The sequence below is a fragment of the Eptatretus burgeri genome, chromosome 2 (genome assembly GCF_056783735.1).
Source record: "Eptatretus burgeri isolate ZD-2024b chromosome 2, Ebu_testis_v1, whole genome shotgun sequence".
Taxonomy (NCBI): domain Eukaryota; kingdom Metazoa; phylum Chordata; class Myxini; order Myxiniformes; family Myxinidae; genus Eptatretus; species Eptatretus burgeri.
In genome coordinates this window covers 70,736,429-70,763,628 of record NC_140962.1, presented here as the reverse complement: position 1 = coordinate 70,763,628, position 27,200 = coordinate 70,736,429, and the positions used below count along the sequence as shown (strand labels likewise).

Genomic DNA, 27,200 nt, shown 5'->3' with positions numbered 1-27,200 from the left:
TGAGAAGAAACATTAATTGTTCATTTCAAACTTTATTTGCCTTAACTTTCTTCATCAACTATCATTATGACTTTGGAAAATGCTCTTTATCTCTTTGCTGATGACTCCACCCTCTGCCGTGACATCTCTCATCCTTCACGAAGGCAGGCTGCAGCCTTTTCCCTCGATGTGAACCTTGATAGAATCACGAGCTGGTAAACACTTGGACTATGTCTTTCAATCCCAACAAATTTTACACTGTCAATCTGTCTCGATAAAAAGACTATCTGGCGAACCCTCCCATCCACTTCCAATTATCAATCCTCTTGAATAAGTTCAGTCATTCAAACTTTTAGGCTTCACGATCAGGCATGATCTTTCTTTGGCAAATCACATTCCTCAGTTGGCCTCCAAAGCCAGTTTTGAACTGGGCATCCTCCGCCAGGCAAAGTCTTTCCGTGGCACATGTGAATTTTTATCCACCTGAGGCCTTCGAGCGCAGCTGGATGGAGCCGACTCTCTGGGTCGACCACTTTCACGTCACATACAGGTCAATGGTCTGATTTATACTACCTCCTTTCTGGTTTGCACCCTCTGCCCTTTCCGTGATCTGTTAACCACCTCTCCCCCCTCCCAGGTTTATGCAGGGTGCACGTGGTCTTCCGGCAACCCTTTTGGTAAAACTCCCAAATCTCATTCGTTCCTCTTTTTTTTTCCCCAGCCGTGGAACCAACTTCCTCACTATATTCAATCTCATTCCTCCATCCATGACTTCAAGTCAGCTGTTCACCACCACCTCAGATTACCCCCACCCAAAACCATGATATTTCTGCCTCCATTAACCCTTCCCAAGCCCACCTCTTTCCGATTTTCCAACTTTTCCTTCCACTTCTGTGATTCAATGTTTGCAAGTATATCCATCTTGTTTGCCCCCTCAGGCCTCCCCTTCATCTCACTCTTCACCACATTCCTCATTTATCCAAGTCTCCTATTTCGTCCTTCAACCCAGCTGTTGGTGTCTCCCTCTCTTTCTACTCCTCTTTTCATCCTGTTATGTTCTGGTCCATGATGTGTTCTAGCTCCTCCACAACCCTCAACGCTGTACACAAAAATATTTTTTTGTACCCTTTGAAGTTTTGCTTCCATAAAATTCACACTGATCGAGAAATTAGCCCATCCACCCGCACAGTGGGAGATGCGGTTTTGCAATTGTGTGTCTGTGTCTGTGTCTGTGTAGGGTATAACATTTTTTTTAACCATTGAGCTTTTGTCATCACATTTTCAACAAACCCTTATTATGAAAATATGGGGAAGACACATTAATAATTGGGTTAAAATGTCAAAGGGCAAAGTCGTAGGAAGTACAAATAGCCTTCATTAGTGCAGTGTGAGACGGTCGTGTTTTATTATTATTTTTTAAAAAATCGCTTCCATGTTTCTTCATTTATTTACTGCGAGTAACGGTACCCAGCATTGCAAGACCCACCCACATGTCTCACGTGTGAATGGAGGGAATAGCCAATCAGTTCTCACCTAATCAACTAAACCCAGGTGACTAGGATTATATAAATAATTGACCCCTCAGTCCTCAAGCCGAAGAAGCTGCGTAAAGCAACCCAAGAAGACCTACACAAGGTAAGTGCTTGCCCTTGTAATTTCAAGCTTAAAAAGGTAAGTGTAAACACAATATATGTATATATATATATATATATATATATATATATATATATATATATATATATATATATATATTTTGTTCTGGATTTCAGAATTGGATCTGACAAATGCACACGTCACAACATCCACGCCCTCAGATAGTTATTTCCATAAATGCATGTTCAGAATAGACCCATCCCCTTGTCCGGTGGGATTCTAACTTTGTTGCATTGGAGAAGGGTAGAGAACAGAATCCCTTTCTAATGGGATAGCCTTTTCCTCTTTACGACATGTTCATGCACGTGAGAACAATGGAGCCCAACAGAGACTCATTCTACCCCTTCCATCAGGATACATTGGCTTGGAGGTGGACGATATATTTACACTTTGGACTCACAGGACATCTGATTAAACACATTGGGCTTTTCCTGAACAGTTATTCTGATGGTCAGACACGGCTGTGGATCATTTACCTCACCCACCTCTGTCATTGATGTTCGGCACCCACCTCTCTTTCATCGACGCCTGGCATCCGCCTTTCTCCGTCGATGTTTGGCACCCCACTCAGCAGCTCCGTAGACACGAGGTGGCCCCTGTCCGTGTCTGGGTGCGTGGGGGGGGGGGGTTGTGGCTTCCGTTGATGTTTTGTGAGCGCCCCACGTTTTCGCTTGGCAATTCCAGCAAATGGCCGCCCTTTGGTGTCCGTCCAGCGCCCCAAACATGGTGTCGTGAGCCGGGAATGTGTTAATTGGGGGTTGCATCTCACTCGATGTAGAGATCATGTGCAGCGATGCACCATTAGGCAAGCTGGATTTGGCTGGTCTGCTTGAGGCTTCGCCCACACTGTTCACCGATGAAAAGGACGGGAGGACCGCCTTCCTGATGGTTGGTGACAGCTCTTTACAGTTCATGACTGTTGCCTACAGCTCCTTACAGCTGTCCATTGGTTACAGCTCATGATACCTTCTGACAGTTAGGGATGGTTCCTTACATCTCCTGATCATTGGTGACAGTTGCTGACAGCTGGTGACGGTCCCTTGTGGCTCCCGGCGGTCGTGTCGGTCATATCGGTCGGTCGTGTCGTGTCGGTCGGTCATATCGGTCGGTCGTGTCGGTCATATCGGTCGGTCAGTCGTGTCGTGTCGGTCATATTGGTCGGTCGGTCGGTCGTGTTTGTCGAGTTGGTCGGTCGGTCGTGTCGACACGACCGACCGACTGGCACGAGTTGATATATGTTTGCTGTAAGCCTTGATATATCAAAAGCCTTTGACAGAGTTTGGCAGGGGGGTCTGTTATCCAAGCTTCCCTTTTTCTCCTTCACTCTGCTCTCTCTCATATCAAGCTTTCTTCCCAACCGCTCCATCTCCATAATTGTTTTTGATTCAACATCTCCCTCCTTCCTTATCAACAGCAGTGCCCCTCAGGGTTCCATCCTTTCTCCAACATTCTTTCTGTTTTTTTTTTTTTAATCAATGACCTCCTTTCTTCTCCAAATAACCAATTCCACTCGTATGCTGATCACTCGACATTACATTCCTCCATGCTTTTCACATCTGCTCCATATTCCCTCACTCGATATTTCCATCTCCTTTCATTACAGTCACCTCTTTAAATTCGGATTTGGACAAGATCTCCCAGTGGGGCAAATGTAATCAAGTTAAGTTTAATACTTCTAAAACTCAATTTCTTCCCATCTCTCGCTCTCTAAAACTCCTTTCAACTCTGAAATCTCCTTTGAAAGTTCCACAATTATGCCATGTGATGCAATAAACCGACTAGGTATAACCGCAAAGTAAAATTTATCCTGGACTTCACACATTCCACAAATAGCTAAGTCTGTCTCTAAGAAACTCTGAGTCCTATTCAGATGTCGTAGATTCTTCTCCTCTGAACAGTTGTTTGAACTATAATAAAGGACTAGCAGGAGTACCCAGCTTTGCTTGGTCTATTTTTTTGTCGGAGCCGAAAACACTTCCCGACACTCACAAAGGAATGGAGTTGGGGATCATTTAATATTACCTTTCACACAGCTACAAGGGCTGAGGCACTCCAGAGCAAACAAAATAAAATAAAATAAATCTTCCAACAAAAAAAAAAAATCCAACTTTTTTTTTTTTCTTCAAAATTTTCAATTTTTATCTTTTTGCCTAAACCACTCGCCAGTGCTCAAACATGAACCTCTGAAAGTTTGACGAAGATCCTTACAGCCATCTCTGAGAAAAATGGTGACACACACAAACGGCTCTCTGAGTATAGATTGATTTGTCCTTGTAGAGTACTCCTCTCACATCTGGGGAGGTTCTAGCCCAACATACTTATTAGACAGAATCAAATCCAAAGTTATCCGACTTATCAACTCTCGCAATGTGACCTCAAAACTTGACCCACTCGAATTACGCTGCAAAGTAGGCTCTCTTTCTCTTTTCTATAGATATTTGGTTTCTGCTCCTGAGATACTTGTTCCTTGTGTACCTCCGCCATTAGCAAGACCACAAAATAATCGACAAGCCACTACGTCACATGATTATTGTGGCCATTACAAACTCGAGGGTGGGCCGGTAATATGTTTGTTTCTTCCCCTTCACTGCCAAACCCTGGAACTCTTTACCTTCTCATGTCTTTCCAAACACTTATGACCTTCCCCTTTCAAAAAGCAGATTTTATGCTTCCTCAAAAACTCTTAGACTATCTTCAGTTTTATTTAAGGCCTGGTGAACCTTTTTAAACTGGTGAACCTTTTTAAACCATAACCTTTTAAATGGTGAGTGTTAAGCAAAGAAGCAGCACGTACCATTTTTGAAGCCTTTGGTATGACTCAGCCAGGGTTTGAACCACTGACCTCCAAGACTCGAAGTGAATACACTTATTTGTGGAATTCTGTACTTGTGCTTCCTCAGCATCTTTTTTTCCAACAACCCCCCCCCCCCATCTCCACATACTTCAATAAAGGTCTTTAAAGTAAAAATACAATTCATAAAATAGAAAATATTTCACGAAATTAAACTATAAGGCTTTAATCAATGGTGACCCCTACGCATGCAAACTCGGAGCCGATTCCCTCAGCCGGCCCCCCTCTCCATTTATGTAATAAACTGAATCCCTTCCCTGAGGTGTACACAATAAATAGATGGCTCATGTGAAAATGTAGAAACAATAGTGTTTTACTGAGACAGTCAAACAATTTTCAAAGAAATCACAAGAGGAACTTCAACACAGGAGGGCAGGAGGCCATTCGGCCCGTGAAGCCTGTGCAATCATGCCAACACTCATAAATATCCACCCACTGTTTCTGCTGCCACCACCTTTCCAGGGAGACCACTCTCCGAGTGAAAAACCCCTCCCTCACTGTCATCGTATCCCATCTTCTTTACTCTCAAGCTGTGACCGCTCATCCCATCACTGTCAATTTTGCAGAAAAACTCTTCTGCAGTTATTCCTATTATCAGCGACCCTTCATTATCTTAAACATCTCTATCAGATCCCCTCCTTTCTAATGTTGAAACCACCATCTCCTTCAACCACTCCTCATAGCTTAGTCTAGCTAGACCCAGGATCAAGATAGTTGATTGACACTGAAGACTCTGTGGCAGCCATGTCCATCCTCAGATGTAGTGACAAAAAATTATGCACAATATTCTAGATGAAGCCTCACTAAATGTCTTTGGATCCTCTCTTAAATCCCCTCAAATCACAAAATACATTAGCACCACCTATTTTGATTTATAATGTTATGTTTGTGGGGTATATGGAAGAATTTCATAGGAAAGTTAGGATTGAATAAAGTTGTTTTGTCCATGGATGTGTAGGAGACCTCTCGATGTAATGAAGTTGGGAAACTGTGAGCTTAATTGTTACATGTCACCACATGGGGGGGGGGGGGTGCAGTGTTAATTAGATAGGGATTAAGGACAATGTCCCCCAGTTTGTGATTGCCCCCTGTGAACTTTTCCTATGTTTTTGCATTTCCCAGCCAACCATGAAGGAGTTGCGTTTTTTTTTATATTTTTTTTTACCAAAACCATGATAACAAACAAGCAAAACGTGCTGATTGGGCAGAGGCCCTGCCTTCCGGCGTTTCATGCGAGCAGGCCACACCCCGGAGGAGGAGTTTGGTTCGATGTGACGAAGAAGGGTTGTTTGCACATAAACAGTAATCCCAAGAGATTGGGAGCGCGCACACACTAGGTCAGTGTGAAGAGGGGTTGAATACGGAGAAAAGGACGCACGTGGTCGAAAGACGAGAACGTAGCTAGAAGATGGCATGAAAGATCAGGGCACGATTAAATGGCTTTCCTTCGATGCATGAAGACGATGGCATGATTATTGCATTCGTGCTGAGGCGATTTTGGCTCGCGTGGTGAAGCAAGACGCTGGCCTTTGGCTCTTGGTTTGGTTGTGAGGAATGGACCCCGAGCCTCGTTAATGTAACCGAAGGGGATGGCAGCCATTCTGAAAAGCAGCGGGTCGGTGAGGACGATCGATGCACGAGAAAGCTGCACGGGGTATGTGAGCCTTGGTGTTGAATCCCGCTCACAAATTGCCTGACATACATTCGTCCTGCTGCGAGAGAGCAGCCGAGCGCAATTTTTGAGGGCACATTTGCACGTGCACGACGAAGCACCTCAATTCCACGTTCCATAAAGGCCATCTCTGGCACACAGCTAAGTGCCGGGACAAAGGAGGGATATGTCTTTTATTTTTCTGTTCCCTTGTCTGGATTTATGTCTGGATGGAGGCGCCTCAATTAGATTTAGTTTACATCACGTTTTCTTTCATTATTAGGGTACCCAGCAAAATTGACTGGGTAATCTATTGTTTTTCTTCTGTTTATATCTTATTTTTTCTTTTTCCGCTGGCAATTTGCGGGATTTTTCGCTTTAAAAATAATTTTCTCTGGAACCGTAAGTCCGATCGACACGAAATTTTCACCATAGTATGTATCTTTTTTGATAGCATACTTAATTGATAATTATGACGTCATAGGAAATGTGGTACGGGCGCCATCTTGAAAAAAACTGATGAACTCTGGAACTCTATCTCTGAAACCATGCAATGGAAAAATTTTTTTGCTTCATACATTTTAATAAGCTCCCCATGGGGAACACGGGTGATTTTTTTGTGACGTCATCGGTAAAGCGGTATGCCGGTGAAAATTCGTCAAGTAGAACGCTGCATGGGAAAAATCTGAAATTTCTTGAGCGTCATCTAGACAACAAATCACCGTAGAAAAAAATGACGTCATAAGTGACTTGGTTTGGCAGCCATCTTGTTTTGAAAAAAAAATTAAAAACATCTTCTTCTCCAGAACGGCTAAACAGATTGAGGCGAAACTTTACACCCACATTCCACATGACATCCTTTTACAAGTTTGTTAATTTCTTATTTATAGGTCACATGGTTTGGTGGCAATCTTGAATTTACCCTAAAACCTTCAAACATCTTCTTCTCCGGAACGGCTGGTCAGATCAAGGGGAAACTTCACATACGTACTGCAAACGAGCAGTGAATATAAGTTTGTTAATTTCTAATTGATAGGTCACATGGTTTGGCAGCCATGTTGGATTCAAGAATTATATTAAATAATGTTTTCTCTGGAACCACATAACCTATCGAAGCGAAACTTAGCAACTATAATCTACCCCCGTGCTTGCATTAACAGTAAAAATTATGATGTCACAAGTCACATGGTTTGGAGGTCATCTTGGATAGAAAAACGCATCTTGTCCAATCAACACAAAACTTAACAAGCATAATCCACTTCCCCATTAGAGGGAGAATTTAAATTTATGTTGTAATCGGTCACATGGTATGGCAGCCATATTGAATTGAAAATTAATAACTTTAAAAGTCTTCTTCTCATAAAACGGCTGAACAGATCGAGGCGAAACTCCACATGTATGACCGCCTCTCCATGACGAACAAAAAGTTCTCCCCCCCCTTTTGATGGGACATCCTCCATCTGTTACCACCCCCAGATCCTCCTGTTACACATTCCAAGACTGCCCCTTGCTTTATATAATGCCTATTTTAATTATAGGCCAAGACGATATCCCAGAGGTATGCACACTTAGGTCTAAGCTGTCAAGCCTGGGTTCCAATCTTGGCCCAGAGTGTAGATTTTCCAAGGAAAATAAAAGAAGAAGAGTATAAATGAATATTTATTTTGAGGAACTAAAGAGGGTGCTGAAATATTTTGCTATTTTGCAGAAATAATGTGTAATATTCCCACACACAATTAGTAAGTTGTCGTACAATACTGTTGCCTGTTGATGTGAATAGTTATGAGACCTGCAAATTCAGGTAATTTAAATTCAGTGAAGTTCTGAGAGGTTTAAAAGTGGGACAAGGTACAGATTTCGTAAAACTAATATCCAGTCGGCTTTGGCAAGGTCAGGAGGGCTTTAGTTAATCTAGAAAGTACTTCACTGGCACACTAAGTGTCTTTTCTCCACAAACACTCTAAAACGCAGTCCACATTTAAGACGACAATGCCAAATGGTGTAAATAAGGTTGTGTCGATTACATAACCATAGATTTTGAACGAAGTGGTGAGTGTTCACCTCAAGGTGAACAAACCTCGACATTGAACAAACAAAATGACTGGTTGAAAAAAACGACTTCTTTCATCGTCTCGCTTGATGCAGCGCGTCGTTATTAGACCCCGAACAACGTTTGCAGTTGACATGGCCAGTTGCAGTGAAAGTAATGAATAAATAACCAGCTATAACTGTACACATGGATGAGCGCTTTTGTTACATCGAACCCTTTACATAAATATGGAACTCGTGGATTAAAAAGTATAATAAGCTCTACTTTTAATGGCAAGCCCGTAATCTATCCGTTTCCATGGTAAAAGCGGCGAGCAATGCACCTGGGATTGAGGGCACACAGCTGGCGTTTCCAATGATAAGACAGCCAGGTCCCACAAGGAACATTTAAAAATTATCTCTATGGACTCTCAAAACCTTTTTGTCCAGAACAAGTGGGAACGTTCAGATATTTTCCTTTTTAAAAAGTGGAAAAGTTACCATTAGTAGCTCTGCTGCATCTTCACAAATGCTTTCAAGACAAGATAAGTTTTGTCTCGATCATTGTGCCATGAGAAATGGTGAAACAATAAACTAATGGATTCTTAGCTGTAATAGGATAATGAGATTACATATTTATTCCACTATAAATACTCTTCTTGGTAGGAACAGCTTTCACGTATTGGAGAACAAGCTGAAGGGGTCTTACAAAAGCCATGCTGATAACACAAGTGCGTTGACTTCGATGAGCTCTCCCGTAAATCTGTGCAACCTGGTAAGGCACCATGTATGTTTAGATTGTTCTGTAAATATCTACATGTGATTGTCACATAAATATTTCACTGTAAATCACAAACGTCATATATATTGTTTGTTCAGGAAGTTCAACAAAGATGTCAGATTCAAATACAAGGTTTCCACTATCTTGAACGTGACTGTGTGCTAAATATTGAAAATGTTCTTGTGTTCTACAGGTTCAGTGCATGTGAAGCATCACGACTTGACGGAAAGTTTCACGGATAGAGACAATGACTGAAGTTGCACCCGAAGACAGAACCGAGAAGGACATCCTGCAGATGGACATCGCGCAGCTAAAAAAGGAGTTGAAGCTGGACCGTGAAAAAGTATGAACAGAATGATTAGTTTCACTTATCTTGACAAATTGGAGTCACATTATTAACGAATTTTAAACATTTTAACTTATTCGACTCTTCCACGGAAGTACAATGACATGAAATCTATCATTGAGAAATCTGACTCTGTTATCCACAAATACCCATATAAGGATGACACATTGGTGATATAATCTCGTCAAAATTGTAAAGTGAGGTTAAACAGTAATCTGGGATGATGATGGTGGTGTTTGTGAATATTTGAAGGTGACTTGTGTAATAAGCTTCCGAGATTACAATGTCAACAGATTTGTTTACTTTTGTTTTGCTTATTGTTGACAATGGAGGTATCGCTCATGACATTAAGCTTCTGAACAAATATGGTCCAATAGTTAATCTCATTTAATTTGAAAGAAGAGGAAAGGAGTTGCAGTGGGGATGTGAGATGCATTTTGATATGCAATAACACGAGCTTCAGTGACATGAAACCCAAGATGATATGATATTTAGAAATATTAAATGCATGCTTTTGTAAGTACTAGTGCGTACCCGTACGTGCAAAAAAAAAAAGAAGAGAAAAACAGAAGAATTGTGACGTCAAAGCACCGTGTCCTGTCATTGGTTGGTAAATAAATGGCCATAACTTGGGAAGCACTTGTCCGATTAATATCAAACCTTGAAAAGGCATATCTACAGGTCCCCAGCAATATTCCTGGCAAGTTTCAATTAGATTGGACCAGTGGTTGTCGAGAAACAGCGGTCATGGACACACACACACACACACACACACACACACACACACACACACACACACACACACACACACACACACACACACACACACACACACACACACACACACACACACACACACACACACACACACTGCTGGAATTATAGATAGACTATTACATGCCCGTACGTGCGGGGCCATACATGCAAAAAAAAAAAAAATTAATTGATAATTGTCACGTCAATTGTGACGTCATAGCACCGTGTCCTGTCATTGGTTTGGTAAATAAATGGCCATAACTTGGGAAACTGCTGAAACGGATGAAGAAGAACGATATCAAACCTTGAAAAGGCACATACTCAGGTCCCCAGCGTCAATTGTGACGTCATATCAAACGAAGAAGAAGAAGAATTGTGACGTCAATGGTGCAAATAAATAAATGAAGAATTGTGATGTCAATAGTGATGTCATAGCACCATGTCCTGCCATTGGTTGATAAATAAATGGCCATAACTTGGGAACCACTTGTCCAATTAATATCAAACCTTGAAAAGGCACATCCTCAGGTCCCCAGCAATATTCCTGAGAAGTTTCAATTAGATCGCACCAGTGGTTGTCGAGAAACAGCGGACACACACACACACACACACACACACACACACACACACACACACACACACACACACACACACACACACACACACACACACACACACACACTGCTGGAATTATAGATAGACTAGTGCGGGCCCGTACGTGCGTGGCCGTAGTGCAAAAAACAAACAAAAAAAATCTTTCAAACCGCGTGCCAGAAACAACAACCACACAGGCCGTTCCTTCGCTCTCGCGTGCCCATACGTGCGTGGCCATACGTGTAGGCCCGTGCGTGCGTGCCTGTATGTGCGTGGCCATACACGCAAAAAAAAAAAATAGATAAATGGCCATAACTTGGGAAACAATTGTCCGATTAATATCAAACCTTGAAAAGGCACATACTCAGGTCCCCAGCATCAATTGTGACGTCATAGCAAACGAAGAATTTACGTAAATCCTGCAAAAAAATAAAAAAAGAACAATTGTGACGTCAATAGTGATGTCATAGCACCGTGTCCTGTCATTGGTTGGCAAATAAATGGCTGCAACTTGGGAACGGCTCGTCCGATTAATATCAAACCTTGAAAAGGCACATCCGCAGGGCCCCGACAATATTCCTGGCAAGTTTCAATCATATCGGACCAGGGGTTGTCGAGAAATGGCGGTCGCAGACACACATAGACAGACAGACACAGAGATTGCTGGAATTATAGATAGATGACATTCACGCCCCAAAAAATAAATAAATCTAATATTATTTTATTGCTATAGTAATAATTACAGTATATATTACACACATAAATTTGGTTGAGAAAGCCACAGTATCGTGCTTTGATGCTCACTACATGTGGTACTTTCCTCTGCAGGTGTCCAAGGTAGCTGAAGAGATGAAACAATACGTCGAATCCCAACTTGGAGAGGACCCTCTTGTGAAAGGAGTACCTGATGATAAGAATCCCTTTAAGGAAAAGGGCGGCTGCATTATCTGTTAGTATGCTGCACTCGTATGGATAGTCTGCACTGCAGGTTGCAGAACATACTACAGTACTTAGAGTTTAGTAATGTCGACTTAGGTGTAGCTGCATATGACTGCAAGGCTATTATGCCTCGAATCTTCATAAACACGAATTTGGTCAACAATCAAGGGTTAAGTTTCAGAAACGTGCAAAATATGTCCATTTTGACAACAATGTTTGCGGCTTTATCAATCTTGTCCATCCCGTGCGTCGCCCCTTGTCCCTCATTCTTCCACACATCATCGCCCCCCCCCCCCCCCATTATTGTCTGGGATGTTCTGCTAAAGTTTTCTGTAACTAACCAATGAAGTCAACATTTCATTCACAATAAAACATTTCATGCAAACTTATCAGCTGGGAGGTGGTAGTGATGGATGGGAAGAGGTTGGATGAGGGCTGGGAGGGCAGTGTGGGGTGGTGAAAAGGCAGCAAGAGATTAACCCTATCATAGTATACTTGCCTCAGATTGCTTCTCAGATTTTAATTCCTCAGCTAATTAGCTCCCATAATAAACAGCTGCTTGTGTGCTGTTCACATGGTGCATTTAAAGCTGTAGTAAGAGTATGACATCTGCCAGATTCAGGAGGGTTTTAAAGTATGCTTACTCACCTCTGAGCTGTTTCAGCTGGGTTTGAATTTCGACCTAGCTATAAATTGTCATTGTGGTGTTTCGCAGGCAGGGTGACAGGCAGTCCGCCCCACCAATATTGGAATAATTGGGGCTATTTAAGAAAAACGTTTAATATTTGCAGGAGTATATATTTTTTGTAACCATCTGGATCAGATGGGCACCATCCATCAAGGCTTCGACCACTTTTAGCTCAGAATCTCTCTCAACAGCAGGTCCACAAACAGGATGACGAGGGGCATGTTCCGTGAGCAAGCGGCGTGCTTACCGCTTACTCGCCAAGGGGCATTGATACAAAGCACTCGAGCAAGCACTCCAACGGAGCACTCAATACCCCTCAACAACATGGCAGCATCCATTGTAAACAGTGCTATTGCAGAGCTCAAACAAATGATGTCCAGGCAGTTGCTTTCAATTTTACACAATGATCACAAGATCACAACCTCCCCCAATGAATCGATTGTATTTGCAGTGACCATAGAGAGTACTATATCAACTTGAAAAAGTTCAGTCACTTAAAGTTTTGGACTTAAAGTCCTTAAACTTAAAGCTGTTTGTGCCCCCCTCTCTTTCTGCATCTCTCAGTGGTGAAGAAACACTTCCAAAAAATTCCAGTATCTGGAACCGCATCTTCACCAAAAGCGAATCAACTCGTCTTTGTCACACACCCAACCTGTCCACAAAATTTCGTCCAAATCCATCCGTTATTTTTTTGAGATATCCTGCTCACAAACAGACAGGTTTGAATATATAACCACCACTGAAGGTGGATGGAGGTAACTATCATTTTATAAAATCCACAACTAGATTTCCAGGATCAATTCAAATTGAGCACAACGTACATATGGAAATCTTTACAAAAAAAAAAAGAGCTTGAGAAAAGGAACCTGCAACAATATGCACCATTCCTTTGAAGAGTTGTTATTTGAATCACGATATAAAAGTCGATATTTGAGGATGGAAACACCAACAAGGTCACATCTATTTCTTATGTATTTGTACAGAGTGGAGAAGGGTGGGGGTGTGGCTACAGGAATGAAGTGCAAATGTCAAATGTCAGACAGAAGAAAAATCTGGTTGCAAGAGCTTTATTGGCATCAAAACAAGCTCCAAAATTTACTGCAGGAATACTCCTGATGAGTCAGCCGATGGAGGACGTCCTATGGGACTTCAGCTCTCCCCATTCTACTTGAAATGTCAAACCTGGTGTTGCTACCTCCTTGGGGGCTGACTTGGATGCCTAATGAGACGCAGATTGAAGGAAATTTCGTGATATAAATGCTTGAAGGACTGGCTACTGCTGCTGTTGTGAAGCCCATCAACCATCAACCCAACTTTGGTTCTGAACTCACCTTAATGAGGGCCATTTTCATAAGCTTGGAAAAATAGCAGAATTAGACTCCCAGACACTCCTTTCCTCACTTTTATCAATTTTCCAACCTCTCTTCCATCGGTCTTTATGGATACAAAGACAGGTTAACTCTCCTCCTCCCTCGTTAACCCTCCATCACTTCAAGCCCAACTCCTTCCAAATTTCCAGTTTTTCTCTCCTGGGAGTTTCCATCTGTATCCATCTTGTCCCCTCATGTGCCGTTTCCTCCCCTATTCCTTTAAGTATTCCTCCATCTTGTGCTTCAACATCGCGTCTCTCCCCGTCTCTCCCCGTCTCTCCCCGTCTCTCTCTCTCTCTCTCTCTCTCTCTCTCTCTCTCTCTCTCTCTCTTTCTCTCTCTCTCTCTCTCTCTCTCTCTCTCTCTCTCTCTCTCCTGATTTGTTCAGTGTACTAGCTCTTCCACGAGCCTGGACTCTGCATACAAAAAAACTACTATCGGGAATACGAGCAATGACAAATGTACATCACTGGCATGTCATCATGCGTTGGGGGGGGGGGGAGCACGGGGACACAATTGAGCGAAATGGGACACATTTAAACACAGCATGTTAATACAGCACGCTCAGACCACCGGGAGATGTTCATGGGCGGTACAAAGGAGTGGGGGCTTGGGAGAAAGTAAGCATGAGGGGAGGGGGAAGGAAGGCAGCGTGAGGGGAAAGGGAAGGCAGCGTGAGGGGAAAGGGAAGGCAGCGTGAGGGGAAAGGGAAGGCAGCGTGATGGGAAGGGAAGGCAGCGTGATGGGAAGGAAAGGCAGCGTGATGGGGAAGGGAAGGCAGCGTGATGGGAAAGGGAAGGCAGCGTGATGGGAAAGGGAAGGCAGCGTGATGGGAAAGGGAAGGCAGCGTGATGGGAAAGGGAAGGCAGCGTGATGGGAAAGGGAAGGCAGTGTGATGGGAAAGGGAAGGCAGTGTGAGGGGAAAGGGAAGGCAGCATGAGGGGAAGGGAAGGGAAGGTAGCTGAGGGGAAGGGAAGGGAAGGTAGCTGAGGGGAAGGGAAGGGTGATAAAACGCACCCAAACAGGAACATTTTCTTAACTGCCAGCTTTGATATAAAACCTGGCGAGAGCATTTAGAACCTACACCAACTACCTGGAAAAGGTCTGCCTGCATGCATGCTCATACATGCAGCGACCTTTGCACCTCTCCGGTCGACGAACTCCAAATCTGATTTGTACATGCCATTCTATGGGAATGGGGGGGGGGCACGAGGAGTTGGAGGGATGGGAGAGAGAGGGAGAGAAAGAGTAAGTGGAGACAAAAGGGGTCAGAGAGAGGGGAGGAGGGGGGGTGGGAGAGGGGTCAAAGACAGGAAGAGGAGTGAGAGAGAGGAAGGATCGGAGGGAGAAAGAGAGGGATCAGAGAGAGAGTTAGAGGGCAGGGAGAGTTCGAGGGGTGGGAGAGTTAGAGGGGAGGGAGAGAGGGGAAGGGGGAGAGAGGGGAGGGGGAGAGAGGGGAGGGGGAGAGAGGCGAGGGGGAGGAGAGTGCGGAGCGCCAGAGGGGGCGGCGAGAGGAGATGGGAGATTCCGGCAGATGCGACATCCAGTTTTACATACATCTGAGAGACAGTACACACATTGATAAATCACCAACTGGGTTGGGATTCAAATCTAGGCTAGACAGCTTAGAGAGAGTGTGCGTACCTCTCAGCTATCCTGCTATGATGTCGTGATTCATTGCTTTGTAAGGACTGAAAACATTTTTTACTCATTGTAATCAATCTCATTTATGTTGCTTTCCTAAGTCTGGAAATGTCCCCACGGAGAACCATGCCACAGCATTGTCATCAAAGCTGGAAGAGCGCTTGTCAAGTGGCTTAACCACCCAAGCAAGCATTCCAATGAAACAGTTGAAGATAATTTTAAAAACGAAAACGAAATGTTTAATTTTTTACATGCATCTATGTTTGCTGAATTCACGGGTCGTATAATGAAAAAGATCGTATAAAAATGGGAAATGTCATGTAAAATAAAATTTCGCAAGCCAGCCACTGGCAGACGCACTGAATGACAATGCAGGGCCAAATACAGGTGAGTGGGCCCTGAACCTTGTTCAAGTTGAACAATATATTCAGTGACAGTGTGAATATTGTAGCGTGCTCACCAAGTGGCTTAAGCACTGCAACAAAATGGTTGATAAGGAATGGCAGGCTTGGCAAGGGATTAGCAATGGCTGACCGGTCATATAAACAAAGTGCATCTGGAGATGCTCGGAATGTCAGGTAAGGTCCGAATTGGACAAATGAACACCTTTTTTTTTGCAATCGGAACTACTGCTGAAGTCAATAAAGAAGTTAAAAAATTTGTAACTTGGCTGAGTTTCAGAGATTCCAGAGGCTATGACATGTACGGAAATGAAATAAAGCCACAAACGCTGACGTCTCCGGGCATTAAGCATTGTAATGTATAGAGTGATTCATAGGTATGATGATCAGGCATTTGATACGAATGAAGAAAATGAAAAAAATATTTTTTCGTTAAGAAACCAATTGCAGCCTGTTCCAAGTCAAGGATTGTTGATCAGGCCAAAAAAAATGGCAAATCAAGACCCCAGCGAGGAGCAGTGAGGTGAGCAAGGATGTGCCTGATAAAGTAAATGAAAAAAAAACAATGCAGGTGAGTGACCCAAGACAATGGGGAAGTATGGAAATTTTGTGCCGACCGGCATCGAAGCTGATACACGAGGGGAAAATATATATATATATATATATATATATATATATATATATATATATATATATATATATATATATATATATATATATATATATATATATATATATATATATATATATATATATATACACACAATTCCAGTAATGTGTGTGTGTGTGTGTGTCCGCTGTTTCTCGACAACCTCTGGTCCGATCTAATTGAAACTTGCCAGGTTTATTGCTGAGGACCTGTGGATGTGCGTTTTCAAGGTTTGATATTAATCGGACAAGTGGTTCGCAAGTTATGGCCATTTATTTACCAAACCAATGGAAAGACACGTTGTTGCGTGGGCGTGGCCGATGGTGAAGGGAAGCACAGCCACGTTCCCCATTACTGTTACAACGTACGGGCTTCCGGAGAGTGATGACTTCGTGTATGCTAATAATTTCTCGATTTCTTATGCGCATTTATAGATAAACACAATGCCCGAAGTTATGATCGTTTTCATATTAGACGGTGCATAAATTTGGGGAACATCAGAGTTTGGGAACATTGGGGAACATCAGAGCTGGTAAGCTCTGAAGCAGGAAGTAAATTATTTTTTGCACTTTTTTTTTCTCCTCTTTCCTCTTCTCTTTGTGTTTTTCCTTGCGATGACATTGGGAAAAGGCAAAATACGTTGTCGCTAATTGAATAATTGGCCATTAAGAATAAATTGCGAATAATCGTAACTGCCATATGCGAACTTCCGGACAGTGAGGACTTCACTTCCGGAGAGTGACAATTACTGTATTCTTTCTCGATTCTTTCTTTCTCGATTTCTTTCTCTATTTTCTTAAACCCAATACCCCAATCCAGTCAGTGACGATTACTGTATTCTTTCTCGATTTTTTTCTTGATTTATCGACTTACTGTATTCTTTCTTTCTCGATTTCTGTACTTTCTCGATTTTATTAAACACAATGCCCCAATCCAATCGTCGTTTACGAGAGCGAAGGAACGGCCTGTGTGGTTGTTGTTTCTGGCACGCGGTTTGAAAGTTTTTTTTTGGATGTACGGCCACGCACGTACGGGCACGTGAGAGCGAAGGAACGGCCTGTGTGGTTGTTTCTGGCATGCGGTTTGAAAGTTTTTTTTATGTTTTGTTTGCACTTACGGGCACGCACCTACGGGCATGCACTAGTGTGTATATACATATATATATATATATATATATATATATATATATACATATATATATATATATATATACATATATATATATATATACATATATACATATATATACATATATACATATATATACATATATATACATATATATATATATATATATATATATATATATATATATATATATATATATATATATATATATATCACAGAACCATCAGAAAGCATTCGGAAATGAAAATATAAATAAATTGGAGGGGGGGGCGGGGGAATAAAAAATCAAATGCAGGTGAGCAACCCGAGACAATGGGGAAATACATATATATATATATATATATATATATATATATATATGTATATGTATATCATATATGTATGCATGCCTCGGTTAGAATAGGTGTACCATATCCCTGTGTCGTAAGAGATGTCCAGGATTGCGTCAGGAAGGGCATCCGGCATAAAACCTGTGCCAAATCATTATGCGGATCATAACGGATGATCAGCTGTGGCGACCCCTAATGGGAGCAGCCGAAAGAAGAAGAAGAAGAAGATATATGTATATGTATATACATTATACATATTTATTTTTTGGTCAAAATCCAATAACTGGTTCACAATTTAGCACGGTCATGTGAGGAAAAAACCACAATTTTTACTTCACATGACCTCTGACCTTTAACCTCAAACCCAAAATCAAATTAGTTCATATTTGCATCATTATACATACCTGTACCAAGTTTAACTTAGAACCCTTCAGCCGTTCTTAAATTATGGTGACAACGAAAACCTATCACAGTTTATTGTGTACGGGTAGACACAATAAAGACAGATACAACCCGAAAACACAACGCCTCCGGTGACTTTGTCGACTATATTGCGACAACATAGACAACTCTCGGTTTGAGAATGTTGGAAACGAAGAACATCATTTCCTTCCACATGACTGGCTGATTTATGTACATTTTGATCGATTTAAATAACTTTGTCCTGTTTTATGTCCATATGTGTGTATTATTGTGCTGTACTTACTTTATTACCTTCACAGCACTCTCTGGTTTTTAATTCTCCTTGATGACTATTATTTATTTTATTTTTACACTGTTTGACCTATTAATATGGTGTTATATATATGTTGGTTTCAATCAAACTCTAGTGTGTTCTAGTTTGCAAACCATTTCGATTTGAGAACAGGGTCCAGGAACACAACTCGTCCCAAGAACACAACTTTTTCTCAAACCAGGAGTTGTCTGTACAGGCTTTTATTGAAATACCAATGGGGGTTGACACCAACAGTGGGGTTGAGGAACAAATTAGAGGGTAGAGGGGTACTTGGACAAACAAGGGATGTGGGGAAGAATGAGCTGGTGGAGGACACATGGAGTGGACAAGATGGAAACAGAAGGAAACTCGCAGGAACGTAAAACTGGAAACGTCGAAATATGTGGGCAATGGGGGGGGGGGGAGAAAATAACGTGGTTGTGGATAATCTGAAAAAAAATCAAAATTTTGCACCCAAATTTAAACTAATTGATCTGATTGTGAGGAAGAGAAAAGATTAAAGCAACATTTTATTTTAAAAAACCCCCCAAAAACAAGGAGAATAGGATTGTAAGTGATCGTCTCCACTCAAGGTATTTTTAGGTATGCTTCGAACAGTGGGCAAAACAAATTGGGAAACTCTCAGAAGAACTCGCAAAAAAAGATTTTATGAGAACTTGCACGTACTTTTCCTGTGGAAATTGAAAAAGAGCACGATTTATCTTCCAAGATGAGGGGGTAAAAAAACAAGGATCGAATAACGTATTCGTGGGTTATAAGAAATAGCAATTCATGGTAGCGAGACGAGATGTGAACATGCCGAGGAAGACGGGTATGGAAGGAACAGTAGAATGAACAAACTTGGTTCAGTTGTACTTGATTTACTGCAGAGCACGTTTTTCAATGACAGTACATTCCCAATTAAATTTATCTTCCAAGTTCCTGGGCACAGATTCAAACAAAGGAAAGCAGAGATCGCCAAGGCCATTCGACCATGCGAGGCAAAGTAACATGAAACACGAACCCCCTACATCACGGGCGTATCACGACATGTCTTGCCATCATGTAAAAACATCTAATTGTCGAAAATATGACAACTAAGAATTGTTTGCATTGCAATGTTCCCATGGATGAATGCAGAAACATTGGGCAATACAACAGGAAAGAAAGGAAAAAAGAAAAACTAACTTTACTTTGCAGAATTGCTCAATATGGAGCATGCGACCAAGATGTGCAATGTGTATTTACATTACATACATATTTACAGGCCCAAATAATTGGTAGCTGGAGGTTGGTATACCATCCAACGCAGATAGTTGAACTACAATACCCATCACAAGAAGATCAACATCGCCTTGATCACAATAACCAGTTCAAGTGTGGCCTCCTCGTGTACCTCTTTATATACCGAAAGAAAAGAGATGTTTTAACAAGGAACAGGATCATGTGGAATGTTAGCAATGGCATCCTTTCAAAGAGGTCACAAGAGTGCATCACAGAGTATTAATCATGGCCAAAGTATGACTACAGCTGCAGCTATCCAAAAGTCTGGAGAATACCAGATGAGTTATACAATCTGCATTTAAAAACCTTAATTTTTGCAAAAAAAAAAAACATGAGGAAAGAGTTAACAGTACTTCTTAAAGCCAGGAATTGGGTTTTCCTTGATGATGATTGTTTACAGTATGGGCATGCCTTAAAGTTTCAGGTTTCAATTCAACACTCCTTTCACAAAACTGGCTTCAGCTCAGCGGAATTGTCAGACTGAGTGATGGTTTTGGCGTTCCTCCCATGACAGGTCCCAAAGGGTCAAAACAAATTCCATAGACGAGTTAGCAACAACAATCATGTGCACGTGTTGTTTCACACAAAATGAAAAAAAATAATAATAATTACAAAAGAGTGGGTTAGTTTTGGCACGATTTGGAACTTGTTCTGAACAAAGACAATCACGAGAAAGGAAACAGACTCGGTAAACACAGATCATGATCGGCAAAATCCTGCTCAAATCCTCAAGCAATCGTACATGCATTTGGTCAAGCAAAATCCAGTGTCATCGGAGACGGATAACCCAGTACAAGACGAAGAACACGAAGCATGCGAAGAGCATCATGTACAGCATGAGCCATGTCTGACTACCCCCAGCCAACTTCTTGAGACGGCCCACCGTTGAGCCCAGGAGGCCTGCAGAAGAATCAAAGTCAACCTCCTGTGTGGCACGAGACAAAAGCACATATTAAAATTTTAGAAGAGTTGAAGAAATTGATCAAATGCAACGAGTTAACTCATTCCCCATCCGCTCACCATTTCACCGATGAGATTGTTGTGCATCTTTACTTCATTGCCAATATCTATAGAAAGCTGGAAGGAAATAAAAGACACCGTCACACATCTACATTTACCATCCTCAGCCAATTACCAAATCAGGAATTTTCACCAGTCCTGTTCATGAAAACAAATTTGTTTCACAGACCATTTGAGTTGGTTCTCAACATAATGGAACTCCACTTCATTGATTATATTGATATCCAAATGAAGCAAAGAACAGCACAAACACATATCTGCTTACTCACCTGAGCCACCTGTATCTATGTATTCTCATTATCAGTAGATAATTTTCTAAGACGTTGGTTTAAGGCTTACATCGATACACTTTTTGTTGTATATAAAACTGTAAAATAATTCTGTCCCGTTAAAAGTTTGTGCCACTGAAGGACCAACATCTGCAACTCACATGTGAAGTGATGTCAAAGTTGCTCATAAAGCATTATGGGTATTTTCAAGACAGTCATTGAAGAGTGCATTCTGTGATAAGCAGCAGCATTATGTACTGAAGATTCTGGTGAATGAAAATGTCAAGCCAGCCGAAATTTAAAAATCATAGCTATACTGTCCAGTGATACATTTCTCCTGGAGAAGTATGTTTGAGTGGTTGAAAAAGGTACAAGGACAAGGAACAGTAAAGGATGAACATGCCACATGAACAGGTGTTGTTACTTCCACAAACATGAAGAACAGTGGTTTTTTGGCAATCGCCACATTAACGTCAGAATTGGAAGTGTGGACATGATAATTAATTTGAGCTCAAAATTTCATAAAGCAAGTTCCAGGTGGAGTTCCATCAGAATCGCGGACATTTGACAGGAAAGAAATTTGTTTGGCAAGTGAGGCAGAACATTTACAATATCACCCGGGGGATGACAACAATTTCTTAAACAAGATTGTAACGTGATGAAATTAATCCAGCACTTAGCTCTGGGCTCTTAAGTGGTTAAGCATGCAGTGGTAACATTGAACCACCACCACAGTAAAATAAATAAAAAAATAAAGAGTTCATAGAACACCTCATCCCATGCAGTCTTGAGAAAAAAAAACGTCTTCTACAGTGTTCATCTATCTATAATTCCAGCAATCTGTGTGTGTGTGTGTGTGTGTGTGTGTGTGTGTGTGTGTGTGTGTGTGTGTGTGTGTGTGTGTGTGTGTGTGTCCGCTGTTTTTCGACAGCTACTGGTCCGATCTAATTGAAACTTGCCAGGTATATTGCTGGGGCCCTGTGGATGTGCATTTTCAAGGTTTGATATTAATCGGACAAGTGCTTCCCAAGTTATGGCTATTTATTAACCAACCAATGAAATGACACGTTGCTGCGGAGGCGTGGCTGCGTAGGCAGGTGCGCAGCCGGCCGACAATGACAAGCAAAGACAGAGAGGTAAACTTGATTTTAATTTTAATTAACTCTGTGTGTAAGTATCACAGCAGTTGTTACTTCAATGCAAGCGATAATTCGTGGAATGCATGTGAACAGTCCGTACGGGCACACACCACTTCAGGATAGTGATGACAATGTATTCTAATAATTTCTCGATTTCTTATGCGCATTTATAGATAAACACAATGCCCCAATCCAGTCGTCGTTTACGAGAGCGAAAGAACGGCCTGTGTGGTTGTTTCTGGCTCGCGGTTTGAAAGCTTTTTTTTTGGGGGGGGGGGGGTTTGCACGTACGGCCACGCATGTACGGGCACGCGAGAGCAAATGAACAGCCTGTGTGGTTGTTGTTTCTGGCTTGCGGTTTGAAAGTTTTTTTTTTTTGCATGTATGGCCATGCACGTACGGCCACGCGAGAGTGAAGGAACGGCCTGTGTGGTTGTTGTTTCTGGCTAGCGGTTTGAAAGTTTTTTTTTCCACGTATGGCCACGCACATACGGCCAAACACGTATGGGCATGCACTAGTGTATATAATTCAAGTTAAATAAAATAAAGGTTGGAGAAAAAAAAAACATTCTGGAAGTTTACCGCCATTGATGCAGCGTCTTTTACACGTTAGGTCAGTTCTTCATGCCAGTTGGTCGTGTGCTTTACGACGTCCTTAAAAACTGTAAGGTTCCTGCTTGGAATGATTTCCAATTTTGTTTGACTGCCAGACAGGCAGCGTGAAAAAAAATTTATCTCACTCCGCTCTGTGTATGCGTGATCGGACAAATTCAAAGCTAAGGTACTGTTAAATGGCAGGTTCGTTTTACAAAATGGAATACTTGATTGAAATGAAGTTGTTCCTCGATCATAAACTGATATTTGGGGACACATAGAGACCGACAAAGTGAACCAATTGGTTAACCCCGCTTTTCGCTTTACGCACGTGGGTTCAAGAAAAGCAAAAGACAACCAATTCAGAGAACGTCAATACACCGTTGGCAAGCGTGACGTGGATTAAATTTCTGCGAGATCAGATCACTCCTTTCACAAATGTATACCTACACGACGAGTCTAACGAAGGCTTAGCTCTGAGAAGAGCTGCTTGAGTTCGTGAATCACGATTTAAACAGAATTTTATCAACTTTATGAAATTGATAATCTAGATTAATTACCTCTGCCACCGAAGATGGATGGAGGTTATCTTTTCACCCTTGTTTGTCGATTTATGAGCACGATCTCAAAACGTTATGGACGGATTCAAACGAAACTTGGTGGATAGGTTAAGTGTGTGATGAGGACGAACTGATTCGGTTTTGGTGACGATCCGGATACTATAATTTTTCAGTGATTCTTTCCATTGAGAGATAGGGCCAAAAATTATATACAGTGGAGCACAATATCTCAAAAAGTTGTGGACAGATCCAGACAAAACTTGGACAGGTGGAGTGCCTGACAAAGACAAACTGATTCGATTTTGGTGAAGGTCCACATGAAGATCTGGACTATCAGTGGGCTAGAAAATGTAAATTGTTCAGCCTGGTTGAGGTATGTGCTCTACCGCATACTGTTGTAGATTAAATTTTTTTTTTACAATGAATTCAGTAAATTACAATGCTGAGTAAATGTTGTATCTAGTTTTTTTTTCATTTTTATAAAGTTTTTTTCTTTGTGTGTTACATTGTTCTGTTTATTGATAGTGATACTGTTAACGGTGATATTTCAATACTCTCATCAAACTCAGCTACCATTGCCAATATTTTGAACTCTGCCCATCAGTTAGACAGACCGACAAAACAAGCCTCGTCTCATATATGATGAAAATGAACTCACGCTGCCACACATTCACACCATGCTGACTTAATCTCGCCCAAAGTGCAGCGCACGTCCCAGGTTGAGCAACGATCTGCTGATTGGCATTGTTCTGGCTTCACATTCCTCCTGATGTAGATGAACTCTGCATGCCCATCAATCTTTCCAAAGTCCAAATGTTCAACATGCTGATCAACAAAGATCTGAAATCCATCATCTGACTTTTAAAAAATCTGTGTGGTCCATTGCCATGGTGGTCAAATATGCAAACATGTCTGCCAACTTAGCAGGGGTCTGTTCCTGAGATCGGGCACCCACACCACACCTCTCCCATTTAAGTCCTCTCTCTCTCTATCGAGTGCAGCCTGGGGATGCTGGTTGCATCATTGGTTGGGACGTGGCAATGCCACTGATGCAGTGTCTCCCTTACCAGTACACTGGTACTCATTTTGCCGACCTCGGAAGGATGACAGGCTGAGTCAACCTCCTGGTGTATATTAATTCAGTGGCCAATGGTACTTGAACTTAGGACCCGAGGATCCCAAGCCACCACCCTAACCACTAAGCCAACACCAGGCTATTTAAGTCCACTATCATCATGTCTTGACTCTCCAAGTGCTGCCGTTGCTCCTCCATTTCATTGTGGTCGCAGCTTTCAATCACAATGCAACACATCTCTGCTTTCACTGCTCGACTTAACAGTTCACGTCGAGTGACTTTCCCTGGCAAGGAACTCCCCTTTCAAGAAGGAATCTTTTAAAATTAATCACTCTCAGATGTTGATAGTTTGTTTCATCAGAAGCCATTCCTCAGTGTGTATTATGTTGGTGATGGAAGTGTAGTGCTCGTGATGAATATTGGGTGTACATACGATATCGTAACTTGTATGAAAGTTAATTGTGTATGCTTTTAGCAATTGTGAATGAAAGCGGGTGTTTACTTGTCTTGTGCACGACGACCAAAGCTCTTAAAAATTTTTTTTTGAAAACCCTGTATTGAGTCACCTTTGGTGGCGATCTGGCTGTTTAAGGTAGCCTCAATTTTCACAACCTTTCAGAAACAGCCACATTACATCTGCTCAACTGTTATTGCGGTTGCACATATTCATCAGACCACAATGAAACCAAGCATTGTGTGATGTCAGCCAATTTGTCTGTGGATAACTCGCTGGGATCCCGTATTTCCTGCCCTTTCAGCCCACTCATTATACAAGGCCAGAGGGGGTGAAAATGTGGCAATAAGGAGGGCTGCCCACTCCCTCTTCCTGAAGGGATGGTTTAAATAAGACTTGAGACTCAACTCATCTTCCAGAAAGATTACTGAAAAATGTGTTTTGAGATTTCTGGGACATATATATATATATATTTAAATTATATATATATATATATATATATATATATATATATATATATATATATATATATATATATATATATTTATATATATATATATATATATATATATATATATTTTTTTTTTTTTTCTGCCTGCAATGAAGCCATTAGTACACAATACAAGTGATTTGTTACACGATGACATTTGACGTACAATATTGGACACAAATAATGTGACATTTTTGCACAATAACAATCGCCCTCAGAAAACCGACTAATGACGTCAACCTTTGTTGAGTTGAGTCGAGTTCGAAAGAGCTGGTGGAATAGCTGAGAGATAGTGTACTCACCTATGAGCTCTCCAGCTTGGATTCAATTCTCTACCAAAAATTTCCATCCTGTTGTTTCATCAAGGAGTTTACTGCCCCTCAGATGGACATTACACTAGGAGAGACCCATCTACCAGTATTCATAAGATCCCAGTGATCTTCTGACAAAAGGCATAAAGAGCAAATAAGTTATTGGCCACACCCTCATTTCCAAATTTCTTCCCCAACTCCAGATCTATAGTTGAGCAATATGCAGCAGAATCAATGTGGTGCGAGGCAGACAGTATGTGTCATAAAGGAAAAAAGGTTGCTGCGCCACCCAGATCATTGGCCACCAGCAGTGGCGAACATGGTGAACTCAGGAGGAGGGGGGGGGAGGAGAGAATTAAACAACATAAAATATAGGATTCAAAAGGCTTAACCACTACCCCTTGTACACAATTCAGATAGTCACCAGGCAATAAGCACTCAAGAACATCTTTAAAGCAGAAAGTCTTCCAGAGATTAGGAGTGACACAGATGCAGATGGCCAGAAATGGCTGTTATGTGTACCTTCAGTGAAGATTAATATACTTGTCATCGTCTCACCACACCAATAAAAGTGTGTGTGTGTGTGTGTGTGTGTGTGTGTATGTGTGTGTGTGTGCATGTGCGTGAGTGTGCGCATGCATAATGTTAATTGAGCTCAACTCACAACAAAAAGTGCAGACGAACCATAAACGGCCCTCATATGCAAGTATTTTTGTATCTTTTGTCAGGTTGGAAATAGTAACCCTGCTTTTTCAGGAAAACCTATTTTGAGAGACAAATTATTCCAACATCCGTCGTTACACACCGACTTCAGCGCAGTGACTTTCTCACGCAAGTGCTGAGCCATTTCTTCATTTTCTTCTTCATATAACCGTTGGCCACCTCCGGCATAATTTACTCCTTCAGCTACAAAACAGAGAACACATGTACAGTTCATTACCTACTTGTGGGAAATATAAACACAGTGCCATAATAACGATTATATCTCCATCTGTGCCTTCATGCAACATAATGGGTTCTTTTGGGACTAGGCAGAGCTTGAATCGAGAAACTTTGGATGGTTCTTATCCAGAAACTACAAAGTCTTATAATACCTTCTGATCTCCATAAATTTATCTCCATAAACAAAAAAATTATCCAGAAACCAATCAGGTAATGCCTTACAAGTCTCCACAATGCTTTGACAGACCACAAGTTCAATATTTCAGTGGAATTATGTAAAAAAAAAAAAATTAAAAAAACATCAAATGGATATGAAAATGCTTCAGTCATTCACCATCTACATAATAAAGGGAAAGTGTGTTGGATGTATATACGAGGGGCGGCAGTCAATAAGTAACCTGAAAATGGCGATTTAAGTTCGAGAATGTAATGTGTGTAGTTGTGGATGACGTATGTTATATCTCTGGGTAAAAGCCATGTTTTGCCTGTTTTAGATCTGGCAACATTGAGCGTATGACGTCAGTCGAGTAGTTCCAAGATGGTGGCTCCCTGAGAAGCATG

At 41.6% G+C, this 27,200-nt stretch overlaps 2 protein-coding genes across 4 annotated transcripts in view; one reads left to right on the top strand and one right to left on the bottom strand.

Moving 5' to 3' along the window:
- Positions 1 to 510: 510 nt before the first annotated feature.
- LOC147032269 (guanine nucleotide-binding protein G(I)/G(S)/G(O) subunit gamma-T2-like) lies at positions 511 to 11,967 on the top strand. The gene is made up of 4 exons (XM_085869702.1): positions 511 to 529; positions 8,835 to 8,937; positions 9,137 to 9,286; positions 11,468 to 11,967. Exons 3-4 carry the CDS (start codon positions 9,191 to 9,193, stop codon positions 11,591 to 11,593), a joined length of 222 nt encoding a protein of 73 aa, XP_085725828.1. The 5' UTR covers positions 511 to 529; positions 8,835 to 8,937; positions 9,137 to 9,190; the 3' UTR covers positions 11,594 to 11,967.
- A 6,739-nt stretch (positions 11,968 to 18,706) lies between these two features.
- BET1 (Bet1 golgi vesicular membrane trafficking protein) overlaps positions 18,707 to 27,200 on the bottom strand; it is a 19,462-nt gene continuing 10,968 nt past the window's right edge. For 2 of the 3 annotated variants that reach the window (XM_085869699.1, XM_085869701.1), the window contains 3 exons: positions 26,503 to 26,603; positions 20,806 to 20,862; positions 18,707 to 20,710 (listed from right to left, as the gene is read on the bottom strand). In XM_085869699.1, the coding sequence (XP_085725825.1) occupies positions 20,555 to 20,710; positions 20,806 to 20,862; positions 26,503 to 26,603 (314 nt within the window). In that variant the 3' untranslated portion in view covers positions 18,707 to 20,554. The remainder of the gene's footprint in view (positions 20,711 to 20,805; positions 20,863 to 26,502; positions 26,604 to 27,200) is intronic. The other variant, XM_085869700.1, reaches the window with a different exon arrangement.